The sequence below is a fragment of the Megalops cyprinoides genome, chromosome 11 (assembly GCF_013368585.1).
Source record: "Megalops cyprinoides isolate fMegCyp1 chromosome 11, fMegCyp1.pri, whole genome shotgun sequence".
NCBI classification, from domain to species: domain Eukaryota; kingdom Metazoa; phylum Chordata; class Actinopteri; order Elopiformes; family Megalopidae; genus Megalops; species Megalops cyprinoides.
Window position 1 is genome coordinate 5132186 of NC_050593.1, and position 18543 is coordinate 5150728.

Consider the following 18543-nt stretch of genomic DNA (forward strand, 5'->3'; position numbering starts at 1 on the left):
GTTTTTCATTAAATTTGACTTTAATATTTTAAGTCTAGAATAGGCTATTTCATTCATTTTTGATAATTATGTACTCTTACTTTAAGAGAGCGCACCCTTGCGCACTTACTTCAGTTAAGCGGCTGAATTTGGGAATCGAGAGGAGGCCAGACTAGTTGTGGAGTCACATGGTTTTCATACCGTGTCGTGTCATGTTTTGTTTTATATTATCCAGCAAAGAAAATTCAGTGGATTTGACCTGCTTGTGACATGTGTGTAATAAAAGTTTTTTGTGTTTTTCCAACTTTACAACGAAGTCGAGTGGATGACTGTAAAACTACATCAGTCGGACACGTGTAGGCCGTGACTACCAGCTAGATCGCTTTTTCTAAACTAACACCGTTAATCAATGGCGTTGTGTGAAACGTTAGCTAGCCTACCGATATGAAAGAAATAGCCTAACCTTCATCATGGCCAGAGTACGCATATTTAGCGTTTCATACAATTGCCTTTACTCCAGACGCTGTACCAGCTTACTGTTTTGAACGTTCTTACAGATAATGGCATAACGATCATTGCTTTGTCTTACCGAATGGTAAGCTGCCAGTTCACACACAAGCCACCTGCTGCTGCCAGAGTACGTAAATTCCAATTGCTGCTGTCAGTGGAAAGGGGCTGCGTTCGCGCCCTTTCTCACAACTCTCACACACAGCGGACACTAAATAACAATTCTAAACTGAATTAAGCATGCACTCGTCTCAGAGGAGAAGTTCTCAACCACTGATTTTTTTTTTTTTTTATCCAGTTGTATTTAGCTCTAAAAATTACCGAAGTCCGGACCTCATAGCTGGGTACGGGCATGTTCAGACCTATCTCTTATTACAACTGGTTGAAAGATTGCTCTGACTTTCTGAATTAAAGAATTTCAGTTTTAAAATTTGATACCTTACTGGGCTGGCACTGTTAATATAAGGGTACAAAAAGATCTTAAAATAGTGACGGGAAAGTCACTCTTGATCCTCAGAATTAGTGACGTGTAGGTCGCGAACAATTCGGTTCTATGAGCCGGCTCCTTTTACATGAACGACGGGAGGCGGCTCCCGTCTGAGAGCGGATTTCTTTTTTTTTCTTTCTTTTTTTTGTTGTTAATTAATACAAGACATAATAATAGTACCATTAGAAATGTAACATACATTTATGCACGAGGACCAGATGCACTGTGTTTGCAGTTTGTAGCGAAACGCTAATTTACAACGTTCTATATAAATAAAACGTTACCAAACATAATGTAAAATGATGGTATTCTGGAATTTATAAGGTTTAATAGATATAATTACATTGAATAATTTAAGTGATATACGTGCACACACACCAATTATAGGTCAAAAATTGCTAAATTTGGCTGAATTATACAAGCCAGAAGTGGTACTGAATGAAGAGCCGTTTGGGAGCCGAAAGAGCCGGCTCTCCTTGCTGAGCTGAGCCAAATGATCTGGCTCACTAAAAAGAGCCGGAATTCCCATCACGACTCAGAATACCACAGAAAGCTCCTGTCAGTGCTCCGCCTCCTAAGCTGTCGTGCTTTTGTTTTCCATGTGTTTTAGTCCTGCCCCGCTCCCCGCCCGGTCTCCGCCCGCCTGATTGCCTGCACACCTGCTTTCCATCCCCTCGTCAGCCCTGCAGGGCCGGCCCGCGGCATAGGCAGTATAGGCAAATGCTAAGGGCGCCGACCATCCAGGGGGCGCCAAAAACGGGGGAGAAAAAAAAATTACTCTTCTTAAAACTAGTTGATATTATATATCTTAATAGGAAGATAATGAGCCAAAAATATCTAACTGCATAGCAAACGCTATTAAATATGAATAAAAATAATAATAAAAATGATGATCACACTTTACTTTCCTGAGACGCTCCCCCTTCCCCCCGGACTAATTAGACTCTACCTGCTGGCGGAGGGGGGAGGGGGGCACGCATTGACGTGACCCCAAAAGCAAGCTCGACAACAAGACAACGACGACAGGACAACAACAACATGTCAAAACGTCCCAAACTGTCTGGTGCCCAGGGGAGGAAAAAAAGAAAAGAAGAGGAGGAAAAAAAGAGAGAAAGACAGAGGTAATGTTACAATAAAGGTGATGTCATGACATTATTTGTACGTAGGAGAACAACGACACGTTGTTAACCAAACATGGTTTGCTAATCAATAAATAGCTAGCGTGAACTGTTTTAACTTCAGTTAGGCTAATGGCATGTTACGAAGGACCAAAGCTGTTATGAAAAATGGCACTCCCACCCAGTTTCCAAATATGTAAATATTATAGAGTCAGCAAGAGTTAAAATTAAAATAAAACTTGTTTACATTTTTATTGAAAACTGGTTAGCTCACGTTTTCTTAGCTTGCAATATTAGCCTTAATCAAAAAGCTAACGTGTTATTCCTTTTCCTATAGTTGCACAGTGCACATCGGTGCACATCATTCCTGTTATAGGATACCTTAGCATTCCTACATTCTATATTATAGTGCAGTTTACTACTTCTTTGCATTCTGCTAATCAGCATTTCCTTGTAATGACAAAAATTGAATCTTATATCATTTGCATATCAGAAAAGTATTAAACATGTACAGCGTAGTCATCATGCACATATCCCTTAGATTTTTAATTTGTCATATTTCAGTTTATTCTTAAAATCATATTATGTATCATATCATATTTATTATTAGATTGGTGTAATATATTCCTCTTCTCTCTTCAGATGCACTGTTGAGGTTTCTCAGTCCCATCCCTGCAAACTCTTGACCTTCCTGCATGAGAAGAAGCTGGCAGAAATTTACCCCAACATGTGGGTTGCTCTGAGAATCTTTGCCACTCTTCCTGTCACAGTGGCTACTGCAGAAAGAAGCTTCTCAAAGCTTAAACTGATAAAAACCTTCTTGAGAGCTACAATGATGCAGGAACGTCTAAGTGGACTTGCCATCATTAGTATAAATCATGTGGTCTCAAGTAAGCTATCATACGATGATGTTATAGATGACTTTGCTGTAAGAAAGAGCAGGAGAGTTAAGCTGTAGCAGCAGGTGATATGAGGTTGAGTAGGTGGTTGTGTAGTTTTGATGCAGTACCAAAAAGCACCAGTAGATGTCTTTATAAGAGCCCCCTTTCTCCCCTTTTATTGATATTCTTGTAATTTTTTTTTTTGGCAATACTGGGTTTTTTTTAACATCTTATTGTGTGCAGTGCCTTATTTATATTGTATTTATAATTTATTTTATGCCACTGGTTTACACTTTTTAAATTATTTTGTAGGTATTTATACTTTATTTAAGCTATTCATATTGTATTTTAAAAAAATGATTTTGATTTTGCAATCGCAAATAAAAGAATGTCGAAGACAAAGCTATTCAGTTTCTTGTGAGTATGTACACCAGCAGTCGAATTTACTCCGATGCAAGGGGGGCGCCACCTAAAATTCGCCTAGGGCGCCAAATTGGTTTGGGCCGGGCCTGGCCCTGCCCTATATGTTCCCTGCTTTTCCCTGTCCTGTTGCTAGTTCGTCACAGTGTTTTTCCTCCTGTTTCGTCCCCGCCGTTTGCTTTCTGCTTCTGTCTGCCTGTTTCCCGTTTTTCGACCCTGCTCGTACCCTGACCTCGTTTTTGCCTGCCTCCTTGCCTCGTTCGCCTGATTGCCTGCCTGTCCGGTTCCCGACCTTGCCTGCTCCGATTTCCCGATCCTCGCTCTGTCCACGGACTGCCTCCCGGTTTTCGACCCTGCCCGTTTTCTGATTCGCGATCTGCCTGACGATTCCATTAAAGACGCTTGGAACCCGAAGCTCCCGTGGTCCGCGCCTGAGTCCCTGACTGAGCCCCGACAGCTCCTGTGTGCTGCCAATCACTGACTTGTATGAAATAATCAAGAAGTGCTCTGTTCTCCACAGCAAAATACTCATTTGCCAGCATCAGGAAGATTGCACATGGTAGATCTGCCCAGTCTGAGATTCATGAATAATCTTCTTTTTTTTTTTTGGAGGGGTGGTGGGTTTATATTTCACTCTCAAAAGCTTTTCAAATCAGTGGTGACGTTGTGGTGGAAAATGGTTAATGCCTGTAACAGTTATTTATTCCGCCAAAATTCAGCTAAAAGTATATTAGGGAAGCCAAAATGTCAAAATTCCTGAAAAAAAGTATAACACAGTGAGATGGATTACTTCTGAGTATCCCACCAACACATTCTACGTCTGTAAATTTAATGGCTATTCCTAATAAAAACAAACAAACTAGAAAACCAACATAACAGACAGAAAACATGGCAGCAGAGACCACAAGACTTGGGAAACAAGCATCAGATGGTTTAGTCTTATTAACCCTTGCAGTGCTACAGTCCAAACAAGCTCTATTAAGTTCCATATGCTTTTTAAAAAATTCTTTATTCTTTTTTTCATATACATTTACATTTATTTATTTAGCAGATGCTTTATTCTGAAGCAACTTACAAAAATGCAGTTATTCCTTCAACTGAAGTAACTACTGTTCAGCAGGTGTGAGTTGGGGGGGTGGGGGGGGGGGTTGGTGGCTGGGTTAGGCTGTATTTAATTGACAGTCAGCTTTCTCAAAAAAAAAAAGATTGCAAGAATTTTAACTGCAAATGTGTCAGTAGTTTCGGCTATCCCCCTTTCAGCTGGCGGCATGAGAACTGTGAATGAGGGAAGTTTTTCAGGACAAATGTAGTTTGTAAATACAGTGCCCCCCCCCCCCCCCCCCTTATCCGCGGTTTCTTTTTCTGCTGTTTCAGTTACCCCCGGTTTATCTCTGGAAAATATTCCAGAGATAAACAATTCATGAGTTAAATTGCGCACCGTTCTGAGTAGCGTGATGAAATATCGCACCATCCCACCTGGGACGTGAATTATCCCTTTGTCCAGCGTATCCACGCTGTAGGCTATACGCTGCCCGCCCTGGGGGTCTTGGAACATATACCCCGCGGATAAGGGGGGGCTAATGCTACTGTGCTGTATTTATTAACAGTGCACTGCTTAGCACTGCAGAGAATCATGTTCTGTTGTTTGTCTTAGTTAGTTTTGTGAGTGCAAGTAACTGCGACAAACTTGGTAGTTTCGGCTTCCACCTCCCAGCTGGCTGCTTATCTGCTGGACAGCTGAGCAGGGCATTTACTGGGTGCCCTGTTCGATATTGTGAATTAACTTAACTTGATTGTATTGGTACTTCTGTTGCACTTCCATGTGAAGCCACACTTGTGGTCTCAACCCTGTGTTTGGCACTATCTTTTATTCATGTGTGGTTGGTGGTGTCCTTGTTTGTGTAATGTTTTGTTGGATGCATTTTGTGCTAAACTTTGTAACTTGAGGAGTCGCTCTGGGTGGAAGCAACTCCTGGATATCAAAAATATAAATGTAAAGGTACTCACATCTTGTAAGTCACTGTAGACAAGACTGTCTGCTGACAGTGTTTACAGTACACGTGGCCTTTTCTTATTTTACCACAGCCTTGTCCAGGAGCAAACTGCTATCACATCATTGATTTTATTACACAATTCCACATAACCAATGACATTTCTTCTCAGATCTTTACCTCTGAGAGAATGCCGCTGTGTCAGTTCTTCTAAAAATGTAAGGGTAAATATTGACTGAAAAGTAAATCTTTCAATTGTTCCTCTGTATGTATGCCAAAATCCCTGAGCATTTATTAAGAGCAGACGAATGACAAAACAATGCAGGAGGGTTGGGAGGAACCTCACAATCACCTTAGTTACACTGGGTGCTTTTTTACACTTAGAAGAAGCCACACTATTGAAAACTGGTTATGCTGCACTTCTAATATTTTTGACTCCTTATGTGGCTTTTTGCCTGTTATGTACTCTGCCTCACTTGTAAGTCACTTTGGATTAAAGCATCTGCCAAATGAATAGTGTAAATGTAGACTGAGCAGAAAGAAACCCATGCTTCACTGAAGTTCTTTGGTAGGATACATTCAATAACAGTCAGATCAATACATCAACTTGTTAGCCAAGTTTGTTGTTGTTGTTGTTTGTTTTCTGAATAATGTTAGCTATTATGTACATATTTTTTACATGGAACTTGTTTAGTTGGATCATCATAGAAACAACAGGCCATGTATGTATTCAAGAAAGAGATCAATTTTGTGAAATATAACCAAATTTCAAAGCAGTGTTGTTAAGGTTGTACAGTTGTGGCAATTCAGTTATCAACTGTGTAGAGACTCCAGCCATAGCAATCTCTGCAGGCTCCTAGGTCTCATAGCACCTGTGACATTAGTACAACATGCACGTGTCCATGTTAGGGCATCCCTCAGGCATTTCAGCATTACCCACGTGCTTCGGACCCCCTCATCCCAACATGTCAGTATTCCACCCTTGGGCGTCAAGCTGAGCATCAGTCAAGATGGACACAAACGCAACATTATTTCTTCTCCATGAACCCTCAAAACAATTCTCAACCAAAATGGATTTTATTTCTCAAACTAAATCCCAGTCAGTCCTATCCCCACAGCTAAAGTGACCTTCAAACCTAGTGGATTTAAACTGTAAAATCATGAATGTTTTCCCTTCAGTTTCTCCCTTTATTTCATTCCCTTAGTGCTAAGGTTTCCATTGGGGAGCACTTGAAGATTTTTAAAACCTGACAGTTGGTGTAGCAATTGCTAATATGCAAAATCTCAAAAAGTCATTGCTGCAAAGAAAAGAAGCAATATGTGGTCATTGTTTAACAGATGAGGTAGAGACAGAAATGTATTGCCACCTCTCAGAGCCCGGTCACCGCCCGGTAGGCAGGCAAGGCAAGTCTTTTGGTCTGTACCTCCTTGAAATGTTTTTTTTTTTTAATTACTTTAAAGCATGTTACAATAATGCATCAAAAATGATAATATGAGAAATTATTTAGAAATGCCTTCCTTGTATCTCCATCAGCTGACATGGATCACAGTCTTGAAAGTACCAATGTAACAACTTAAGGATCTGACACATCTTCCATTTGTTCAGAAAAAGTGGAAACTGTCAATGGCATAATGTTAAGACTGTTCATGACGTCATTACTTGTGTTGGATTTCAATGAAGTTGATGTACTTGTGAGCTAACTAATAAACTGTTACACAAAGAACTTCAGTCTGGACCATGGTTGAAGGAGAGGTAGAAACAGGTTTATTGATGATCTTCAATACAGCAAGGCTTCACAAGCGATGATCGGCTCAGCAGAGTTTCAGATGTTACATGCACAAAGTCTCACACTTCGGATCTTACACCTTGCACACTCCCTAACCTCTAAGGGTCCCCTCTGTGCTTCTGATCTCTGCTCTCTCTCCCTCGTGATTGATAGTGAGAACACACTGACCTGGCTCCTCTCTGTCCTCCCTGTCACAGACCTTGACAGGTGGACAGAGAAGGAGAGTGGGTCGTGGGGCACAATGAGTGTCACCATCAAATGACATGCATCTGCACCACCCAGGCAAGACCCTCCAGAAGTCTCAAAGTATATTTATTACCCGTGCCTAGAAGTCTAGAAGATGAGGTAGAAGACCAAAGGTCACACGCAAGAGTAGGAGAGGGCCTGGAAGTCCAGGCCTTGGGGTCCAAAGATCACACGCACAGTGGAAATCAGAGGCCTCTCCGTTGGAGGGCCTGCAGCACATGCATACAGAGCACATGTGCGCATGATTTGTTCAATAGCAGCATCACATTGGAATGTGGATCACATGCCCTAACTATGTGATCACCTTAAAACTACATAGACACAGTCACATTATACACTGTGCATACTAATTCTACCAAACTAATCATTATACTGCTCACCAACTACAATAAATGATCACTAAATAATCACTACTATCCTTCACTTGTGTATTTGTTCATGTATGACTATGTATTTCTTTTCATCACACAGTGGTTTCAAAGGTTTCAAGATGAAGGGAAGGGAAGTAGTGTCCACATTTTTCACATTTGGTAAGTAAAATGAATAGTTTATTTTTTGTTTTGTTTTATTTAATTTCTGTGGCTACTGATCTTGATCATGTTGGGCACAATTAAGTAATTTTTCAGTGTGTATGGTCTGTTGAAAATACTTGGTTAGGCAATTAATTCAATTTTAAAAATTAAAGCACGTTACTGATCAGATAAACTTTGTGTACTTGTAAAAAAGTTTTTGTTTTTTTTTCTTATTTACACAATGGCATCATCAGTCAGATCAAATTGAATTTTGTCAATAATCATGTGTGTAACATGGGGATGATCATTTGAAATGCAGGGGGAATAGATTTAGCTAGAAAATGTTACTTATAACTAAAAGGTTGCCGCTTGAATCTTAGGAGGGATTCAGTAGTTGAAACTGAGGGGGCAGTTTCACCCATAAACTAGGTTCAGGCTAATGTTGCTGTCAAAGTGGGGCGTTGGTCAGGACACAGGAGTCAGGTTCTGGTTTCAGAATTTTATTGAAGATTCCGTGGAGTATGTGTGGAATGGGTGTGTGTGTGTGCGGTTTCCTGGAAAGATTCAGGAAGAACAATAAATCAGAATTCATGGATCATATTGTGAATGTGTAATATACAATGCCAGAAGATTATGCAATTATAGCAATTATAAAATATACATTTATCATCTATGCACAACATGTACAAGCAAGCATTCAAGCAATACTGCAAAGTACATTGCACTGGGGTAGTTATGCATTGTATCCAATTACCGACATACAGACTGTGTTAATTAATTAATTAATTAACTGTGTTAATGGTTATGGCAATGACAACATTTATACATGAAGGACAAACTCAACTTGATGAAACAACAGCCTGTGTGCTGCTATGCGTTCACTCATTTCCCCTACATGCAGCTGGTATGCTACTTCCTGGTCCACAGCACAGCGCTTCTCTCAAAGCCGCGGTACCCGCAATCTGGCTGTGAGCTAGTAGCGGCTAGGTTGCTACCACTTAAGGGGCCACCACCTTATGCTACTGCACATGCGTGAGAGGGCTAACAATAGGATGCAGTCTGCTGCTGCTTACAACCGCCTGAGGTCCTAGGTGTGTAGCGCTCTCAGTATATTGCACCGCATGGACGCAGAGGAATTAATGATGCCAGCTAGCTGGACTGACCGTAGCATGATCGTTTCACCTGCCAATTGTCCTGCAATAGTGTAATTTACCATCAGAACAATGCGCAATGCTAACATGTTGTCTTACACAAACAAACACTTTGTCTTAATACAAATTGCAGACGAACACAATCATAACTACAGTGCACACACAAGTTACATTGAACAACAATGCACATCACCCTTCTCTATGGGAGGAGAAAGCATGGTATATCAATTTTACTATGGCTAGAGGATGCTGTTAGGCACAGCATGAGCATGGATTGGAGTCCCACATTGTGTTTATGAAACAGATCCATAGTTTCTTTAACTTGCTCCTTAGTTACATAAGCAAGAATAGACACTGAATTTAATGACGTTTATTTATTACATGTAAACATTCCGCCAATGATTGTAGTGAGAGAGTTTGTTATGATAATGTTGCTCAGGTTCCTAACATTGTCTACTGGTACTGTTTGATTCAATGCCAAGCTAACGAGCTGGCTTTTGAGAGCCTTTAATTATTTAATGGCAATAATAATAATAATAATAAACTTTATTTATATAGCACCTTTCATACAAGAAATGTAGCTCAAAGTGCTTTACAATAAAGAAGTTACATGCATCAAGTGCTTCACATCGAATGAACATAAAAACAGGGATAGAATGCCATAATTAATGTAAAGTAAGATGGAAAATAAAAATAACACAAAGATAAATAAAAGTGGAATTAGAATACATAGTTGCATAATAAAATAAAGTTAAAAGATAAAATACATAGAATACATAAAGTTAATTAAAATACAGCATTTTAAAAGAAGTATAGTATTGCATAAGAACTTCAGGCCTGTATCAGGAAAGTCATAGCTGGAATTTCAGGCCTGTATCAGCGAAGTTTAGCTAGTTAAAGGCTAATGTGAAGAGATACGTTTTTAGCTTTCTTTTTAAAAAAATTAGCAAGCTGGCTTCTCTGATATCTATAGGTAGTCTGTTTCATAGCTTTGGGGCATAATTGACATTGACGGGGCATCCCCGATTTTCTTTCGGGTGTTGCTGAAAACTTTCAATAAGCCAGCAGCAGATGATCGAAGCATTCCTGATGGCAAATAGGAAGCCAGTGCAGAGCAGCTAAAGCTGAACTAGTGTGCTCTCTCCTCTTGGTTCTAATAGGCGAGCTGCAGAGTTGCAAATGACCTGAAGTCTCTCAGTGTTTTTTTTTTTGGGAGGACAGTAAAAAGTGCATTACAGTAATCGAGTCGGCTTGAAATAAAGGCATGAATCAGTTTTTCAGCATCTTTTCTATTTATAAATGGTCATACATTAGCTATGTTCCTGGGGTGGAAAAATGATGTTTTCATCACCTTGCTAATGTGGGACTTGAAGCTTAGATCAGAATCTAACATAACACCAAGACTTGTAACCTTGGATTTAATCCAGGGAGTTAATTTCCCCAAATTATTAAACAGAATTTCCCTTTTTGTTTCAGGGGCGGCTAGTAGGATTTCAGTTTTGTCCTCATTTAATTTTAAGAAAATATTGTTCATCCATTTATTTATTGCCAAAAGACAGGTAGTAATGGAGTTTATAGCTGCAGCATCATTTGGTTCAGCAGAGATGTACAGTTGCATGTCATCCGCATAACTATGGAGACATACATTGTGCTCTCTAATGATGTCACCAAGTGGCAGCATGTATAGTGAGACTAATAATGGACCAAGGCAGCTCCCTTGTGCAACCCCAAAACAGATGTCATGTTCCTCAGACATATGATCTCCAAGACTGACATAAAACTTTCTGCCTTTGATGTATGTTTTTAACCAGTTTAACACACAGTCAGAAAGACCAACCAACATTTCAAAATGATTGCTTAGGATGTCATGGTCAATTGTATCAAACGCTGCGCTTAGGTCTAAGAGGACAAGAATTGGGACCTTATTTTCATCAGAGTTTAGTCTGAGGTCACTGATTATTTTAGTGAGAGCAGTTTAGTGCTGTGGTATGTTCTAAAGCCTGATTGAAATTCCTCCACGATATTGTTTTACTTAAAAAAGGAGTTTATTTGCACTGAAACTATCTTTTTTAAGTATCTTACTAATGAATGGAAGGTTGGATATCGGACTGTAGCTGGTCAGTGCATTACCATCTAGGTTGGGTTTCTTTATTAAGGGTTTTACAACAGCTGTTTTGAAGGCATATGGGAAGATACCTGTTTGAAGAGATGTATTTATAAACTTCAGGACATGACTTGAAACACTGTTGAACACCCGCTGAAAAAATGCTGTAGGTACAGGGTCAATACATGAGGTGGAGGAGTTACATTCAGTGACAGTCTTGCAAAGCTCAGTTAATGTAATACAGGTGAATCTTCCCATGGTTACATCTTTTTTAAAGGGTTTTTTGAGGTCATCTGTGTTTGCATTAGCAGCAATACTGGTTCTAACTGAAGTTATCTTGTCATTGAAGAACAATGCAAGTTCTTCACATTTTGATGCAGAGAACTGCAGAGGGGTGGGGGCAGTGTTAAGTAGCTGGCCAATACTGGAGAACAATGTTCTGGAGTTTCTGGCATTCTCTGTAATAATCTTGGAGAAGTCTTCTTTGTATATATTATAGTGAATCGTGAGTCAAGTTTTCCTCCATTTTCTTTCACCTGCCCGGCAGACTCTCTTAATCTCATTAACACTGTTATTGTTTAACCAAAACGATACAAACAATATTCTATTTCCTTTTGACTACAGCTTATATGTTCTGGAGGATCCATGGGGATGGTTACTCTACCATTGCAAAAATTACAACACAAACAACAACAACGCCCATGTTAAATGACATTCTATCAACAATAAGAGTGAATAATGCTGAACTCACTGAAAACACAAGTATGACATCATTAATGACGACAGATGGCACTGCAGAAATTACCGCTGAAACAAGTACGTCCTCTTCTCCTACGAGATCGTCTATGTCATCACCAACAACGACCACAACTCCACCCAAAAATGCTGCACTTACTACTTCCACAAGAGCGATCACAACTGCTCCAACAACATCTGAAACAACGACATCCTTTTCACCTACTATGTCATCTACTTCTTCTCCAACTACAACAACAACTTGTGCAACATCTGCATCAACGTCTTCATATCCAGCAACAACAACTTCTGCAACATTTTCATCCACGTCTAAAACAACATACACAGCTCCTTCAACTACTGCAGCACTTAGTACTTCCACAAAAACATCTACCACTCCTTCTCCAATAACATCTCAAACCACGACATCCTCTTCTCCTACTACTTCATCTACTTCATCTCAAACAACTACAACTTCTGCAACAACTTCATCAACGTCTCCAACGATTGCTGGAGTCACATCCCCTACCACCACAGATAATCCTACATCCATGGCAACTACCACTAGTCCTCCTACAATTGCAGCTGTTTCTACTTCCATAAAAACCTCTGCCACTACTCTACCAACAACATCCTTGTCAACAATGATGTCCAGAGCACCAACATCATCACCAACAACAACCACAACTCCTCCCCCAAATGCTGCACTAACTACTTACACAACAACATCGATCACAATTGCTCCAACAACATCTCAAACAACGTCATTCTCTTCTCTTACGACGCCATCTCCAACAACTACAACTTCTGCAACGACTTCATCAACGTCTTCATCTCCACCTACAACAACTTCTGCAACATCTTCATCAACATCTCAAACAACATCCACAACTCCATCAAGTACTGCTGCACTTACAACGTCCACATCTACCACTACTTCTCCAACAACATCTCAAACAACAACATTCTCTTCTCCTACTATGTCATCTCCAACAACTACAACTTCTGCAACATCTTCATCAACGTCTTCATCTCCAACTACAGCAACTTCTGCAAGATCTTCATCAACATCTCAAACAACATCTACAACCCCATCAAGTACTGCAGCACTTACTACTTCCTCAACATCTACCACTACTTCTCCAACAACATCTCAAACAAGGACATTCTCTTCTCCTACTATGTCATCTCCAACAACTACAACTTCGTCAACATCTTCATCAACGTCTTCATCTCCAACTACAGCAACTTCTGCAACATCGTCATCAACATCTCAAACAAGATCTACAACCCCATCAAGTACTGCAGCACTTACTACTTCCACAACATCTACCACTACTTCTCCAACAACATCTCAAACAAGGACATTCTCTTCTCCTACCATGTCATCTCCGACAACAACAACTTCTGCAACATCTTCATCAACGTCTTCATCTCCAACAACTACAACTTCTGCAACATCTTCATCAACGTCTCCATCTCCAACTACAACAACTTCTGCAACATCTTCATCAACGTCTCAAACCACATCAACAACTCCTTCAACTACTGCTGCACTTATTACTTCCACATCTACCACTACTTCTCCAACAACATCTCAAACAACAACATTCTCTTCTCCTACTATGTCATCTCCAACAACTACAACTTCGTCAACATCTTCATCAACGTCTTCATCTCCAACTACAGCAACTTCTGCAAGATCTTCATCAACATCTCAAACAACATCTACAACCCCATCAAGTACTGCAGCACTTACTACTTCCACAACATCTACCACTACTTCTCCAACAACATCTCAAACAAGGACATTCTCTTCTCCTACTATGTCATCTCCAACAACTACAACTTCGTCAACATCTTCATCAACGTCTTCATCTCCAACTACAGCAACTTCTGCAACATCGTCATCAACATCTCAAACAAGATCTACAACCCCATCAAGTACTGCAGCACTTACTACTTCCACAACATCTACCACTACTTCTCCAACATCTCAAACAACGACATTCTCTTCTCCTACTATGTCATCTCCGACAACAACAACTTCTGCAACATCTTCATCAACGTCTCCATCTCCAACTACAACAACTTCTGCAACATCTTCATCAACGTCTCAAACCACATCCACAACTCCTTCAACTACTGCCGCACTTACTACTTCCACATCTACCACTACTTCTCCAACAACATCTCAAACAACAACATTCTCTTCTCCTACTATGTCATCTCCAACAACTACAACTTCGTCAACATCTTCATCAACGTATTCATCTCCAACTACAGCAACTTCTGCAACATCTTCATCAACATCTCAAACAACATCTACAACCCCATCAAGTACTGCAGCACTTACTACTTCCACAACATCTACCACTACTACTCCAACAACATCTCAAACAACAACATTCTCTTCTCCTACTATGTCATCTCCAACAACTACAACTTCTGCAACATCTTCATCACCGTCTCCATCTCCAACTACAACCTCTTCATCTCCAACTACAACACTTTCTGCAACATCTTCATCAACGTCTCAAACCACATCCACAACTCCTTCATCTACTGCAGCACTCATTACTTCCACATCTTCCACTACGTCTACAACAACATCTCAAACAACAACATTTTCTTCTCCTACTGGGTCATCTTCAAAAACTACAACTTCTGCAACATCTTCATCAACGTCATCATCTCCAACAACCACAACTTCTGCAACATCTTCATCAACGTCTTCATCTCCAACTACAACAACTTCTGCAACATCTTCATCAACAACTCAAACAACATACACAACTCCTTCATCTACTGCTGCACTTACTACTTCCACATCTACCACTACTTCTCCAACAACATCTCAAACAACGACATTCTCTTCTCCTACTATGTTATCTCCGACAACAACTTCTGCAACATCTTCATCAATGTCTTCATCTCCAACAACTACAACTTCTGCAACATCTTCATCAACATCTAAAACCACATCCACAACTCCTTCAACTACTGCCGCACTTACTACTTCCACATCTACCACTACTTCTCCAACAACATCTCAAACAACAACATTCTCTTCTCCTACTATGTCAACTCCAACAACTACAACTTCTGCAACATCTTCATCAACATCTTCATCTCCAACTACAACAACTTCTGCAACATCTTCATCAACGTCTCAAACCACATCCACAACTCCTTCAACTACTGCAGCACTTACTAGTTCCACATCTACCACTACCTCGACAACAACATCTCAAACACCGACATTCTCTTCTCCTACTATGTCATCTCCAACAACTACAACTTCTGCAACATCTTCATCACCGTCTCCATCTCCAACTACAACCACTTCATCTCCAACTACAACACTTTCTGCAACATCTTCATCAACGTCTCAAACCACATCCACAACTCCTTCATCTACTGCAGCACTCATTACTTCCACATCTTCCACTACATCTACAACAACATCTCAAACAACAACATTTTCTTCTCCTACTATGTCATCTCCAACAACAACAACTTTTGCAACATCTTCATCAACGTCTTCATCTCCAACAACTACAACTTCTGCAACATCTTCAACGTCTCAAACCACATCCACAACTCCTTCAACTACTGCCGCACTTACTACTTCCACATCTACCACTACTTCTCCAACAACATCTCAAACAACGACATTCTCTTCTTCTACTATGTCATCTCCGACAACAACTTCTGCAACATCTTCATCAACGTCTTCATCTCAAACAACTACAACTTCTGCAACATCTTCATCAACGTCTCAAACCACATCCACAACTCCTTCAACTACTGCCGCACTTACTACTTCCACATCTACCACTACTTCTCCAACAACATCTCAAACAACGACATTCTCTTCTTCTTCTATGTCATCTCCGACAACAACTTCTGCAACATCTTCATCAACGTCTTCATCTCCAACAACTACAACTTCTGCAACATCTTCATCAACGTCTCAAACCACATCCACAACTCCTTCAACTACTGCCGCACTTACTACTTCCACATCTACCACTACTTCTCCAACAACATCTCAAACAACGACATTCTCTTCTTCTACTATGTCATCTCCGACAACAACAACTTCTGCAACATCTTCATCAACATCATCATCTCCGACTACAACAACTTCTGCAACATCTTCATCAACATCTCAAACAACATCAACAACCCCATCAAGTTCTGTAGCACTTACTACTTCCACAACATCTACCACTACTTCTCCAACAACATCTCAAACAACGACATTCTCTTCTCCTACTATGTCATCTCCGACAACAACTTCTGCAACATCTTCATCAACGTCTCCATCTACAACTACAACAACTTCTGCAACAACTTCTGCAACATCTTCATCAACGTCTCAAACCACATCCACAACTCCTTCAACTACTGCAGCACTTACTTCTTCCACAACATCTACCACTACTTCTCCAACAACATCTCAAACAACAACATTCTCTTCTCCTACTATGTCATCTCCAACAACTACAACTTCGTCAACATCTTCATCAACGTCTTCATCTCCAACTACAGCAACTTCTGCAAGATCTTCATCAACATCTCAAACAACATCTACAACCCCATCAAGTACTGCCGCACTTACTACTTCCTCAACATCTACCACTACTTCTCCAACAACATCTCAAACAAGGACATTCTCTTCTCCTACTATGTCATCTCCAACAACTACAACTTCGTCAACATCTTCATCAACGTCTTCATCTCCAACTAGAGCAACTTCTGCAACATCGTCATCAACATCTCAAACAAGATCTACAACCCCATCAAGTACTGCAGCACTTACTACTTCCACAACATCTACCACTACTTCTCCAACAACATCTCAAACAACGACATTCTCTTCTCCTACTGTGTCATCTCCGACAACAACAACTTCTGCAACATCTTCATCAACATCTCAAACAACATCTACAACCCCATCAAGTACTGCAGCACTTACTACTTCCACAACATCTACCACTACTTCTCCAACAACATCTCAAACAACGACATTCTCTTCTCCTACTATGTCATCTCCGACAACAACTTCTGCAACATCTTCATCAATGTCTTCATCTCCAACAACTACAACTTCTGCAACATCTTCATCAACCTCTCAAACCACATCCACAACTCCTTCAAATACTGCCGCTCTTACTACTTCCACATCTACCACTACTTCTCCAACAACATCTCAAACAAGGACATTCTCTTCTCCTACTATGTCATCTCCAACAACTACAACTTCTGCAACATCTTCATCACCGTCTCCATCTCCAACTACAACCTCTTCATCTCCAACTACAACACTTTCTGCAACATCTTCATCAACGTCTCAAACCACATCCACAACTCCTTCATCTACTGCAGCACTCATTACTTCAACATCTTCCACTACGTCTACAACAACATCTCAAACAACAACATTTTCTTCTCCTACTGGGTCATCTTCAAAAACTACAACTTCTGCAACATCTTCATCAACGTCTTCATCTCCAACAACTACAACTTCTGCAACATCTTCATCAACGTCTTCATCTCCAACAACTACAACTTCTGCAACATCTTCATCAACATCTCAAACAACATCAACAACCCCATCAAGTTCTGTAGCAATTACTACTTCCACAACATCTACCACTACTTCTCCAACAACATCTCAAACAAGGACATTCTCTTCTCCTACTATGTCATCTCCAACAACTGCAACTTCGTCAACATCTTCATCAACGTCTTCATCTCCAACTACAGCAACTTCTGCAACATCTTCATCAACGTCTCCATCTACAACTACAACAACTTCTGCAACATCTTCATCAACGTCTCAAACCACATCCACAACTCCTTCCACTACTGCCGCACTTACTACTTCCACATCTACCACTACTTCTCAAACAACATCTCAAACAACGACATTCTCTTCTTCTACTATGTCATCTCCGACAACAACTTCTGCAACATCTTCATCAACATCTTCATCTCCAACTACAACAACTTCTGCAACATCTTCATCAACATCTCAAACAACATCTACAACCCCATCAAGTTCTGCAGCACTTACTACTTCCACAACATCTACCACTACTTCTCAAACAATATCTCAAACAACGACATTCTCTTCTCCTACTATGTCATCTCCGACAACAACAACTTCTGCAACATCTTCATCAACGTCTTCATCTCCAACAACTACAACTTCTGCAACATCTTCATCAACGTCTCCATCTACAACTACAACAACTTCTGCAACAACTTCTGCAACATCTTCATCAACGTCTCAAACCACATCCACAACTCCTTCAACTACTGCCGCACTTACTTCTTCCACAACATCTACCACTACTTCTCCAACAACATCTCAAACAACAACATTCTCTTCTCCTACTATGTCATCTCCAACAAGTACAACTTCGTCAACATCTTCATCAACGTCTTCATCTCCAACTACAGCAACTTCTGCAAGATCTTCATCAACATCTCAAACAACATCTACAACCCCATCAAGTACTGCAGCACTTACTACTTCCACAACATCTACGACTACTTCTCCAACAACATCTCAAACAAGGACATTCTCTTCTCCTACTATGTCATCTCCAAC

At 40.3% G+C, this 18543-nt stretch overlaps 1 protein-coding gene across 1 annotated transcript; it reads left to right on the forward strand.

Annotated features, from left to right (window-relative positions):
• Positions 1-16198: 16198 nt before the first annotated feature.
• LOC118785807 (extracellular glycosidase CRH11-like) lies at positions 16199-17506 on the forward strand (the record flags this gene model as incomplete). Its single annotated transcript, XM_036540743.1, has 2 exons — positions 16199-16246; positions 17453-17506. Coding segments are annotated over 2 exons (102 nt in total), but the record flags the coding sequence as incomplete, so codon positions are not given.
• Between the last annotated feature and the right edge of the window lie 1037 nt (positions 17507-18543).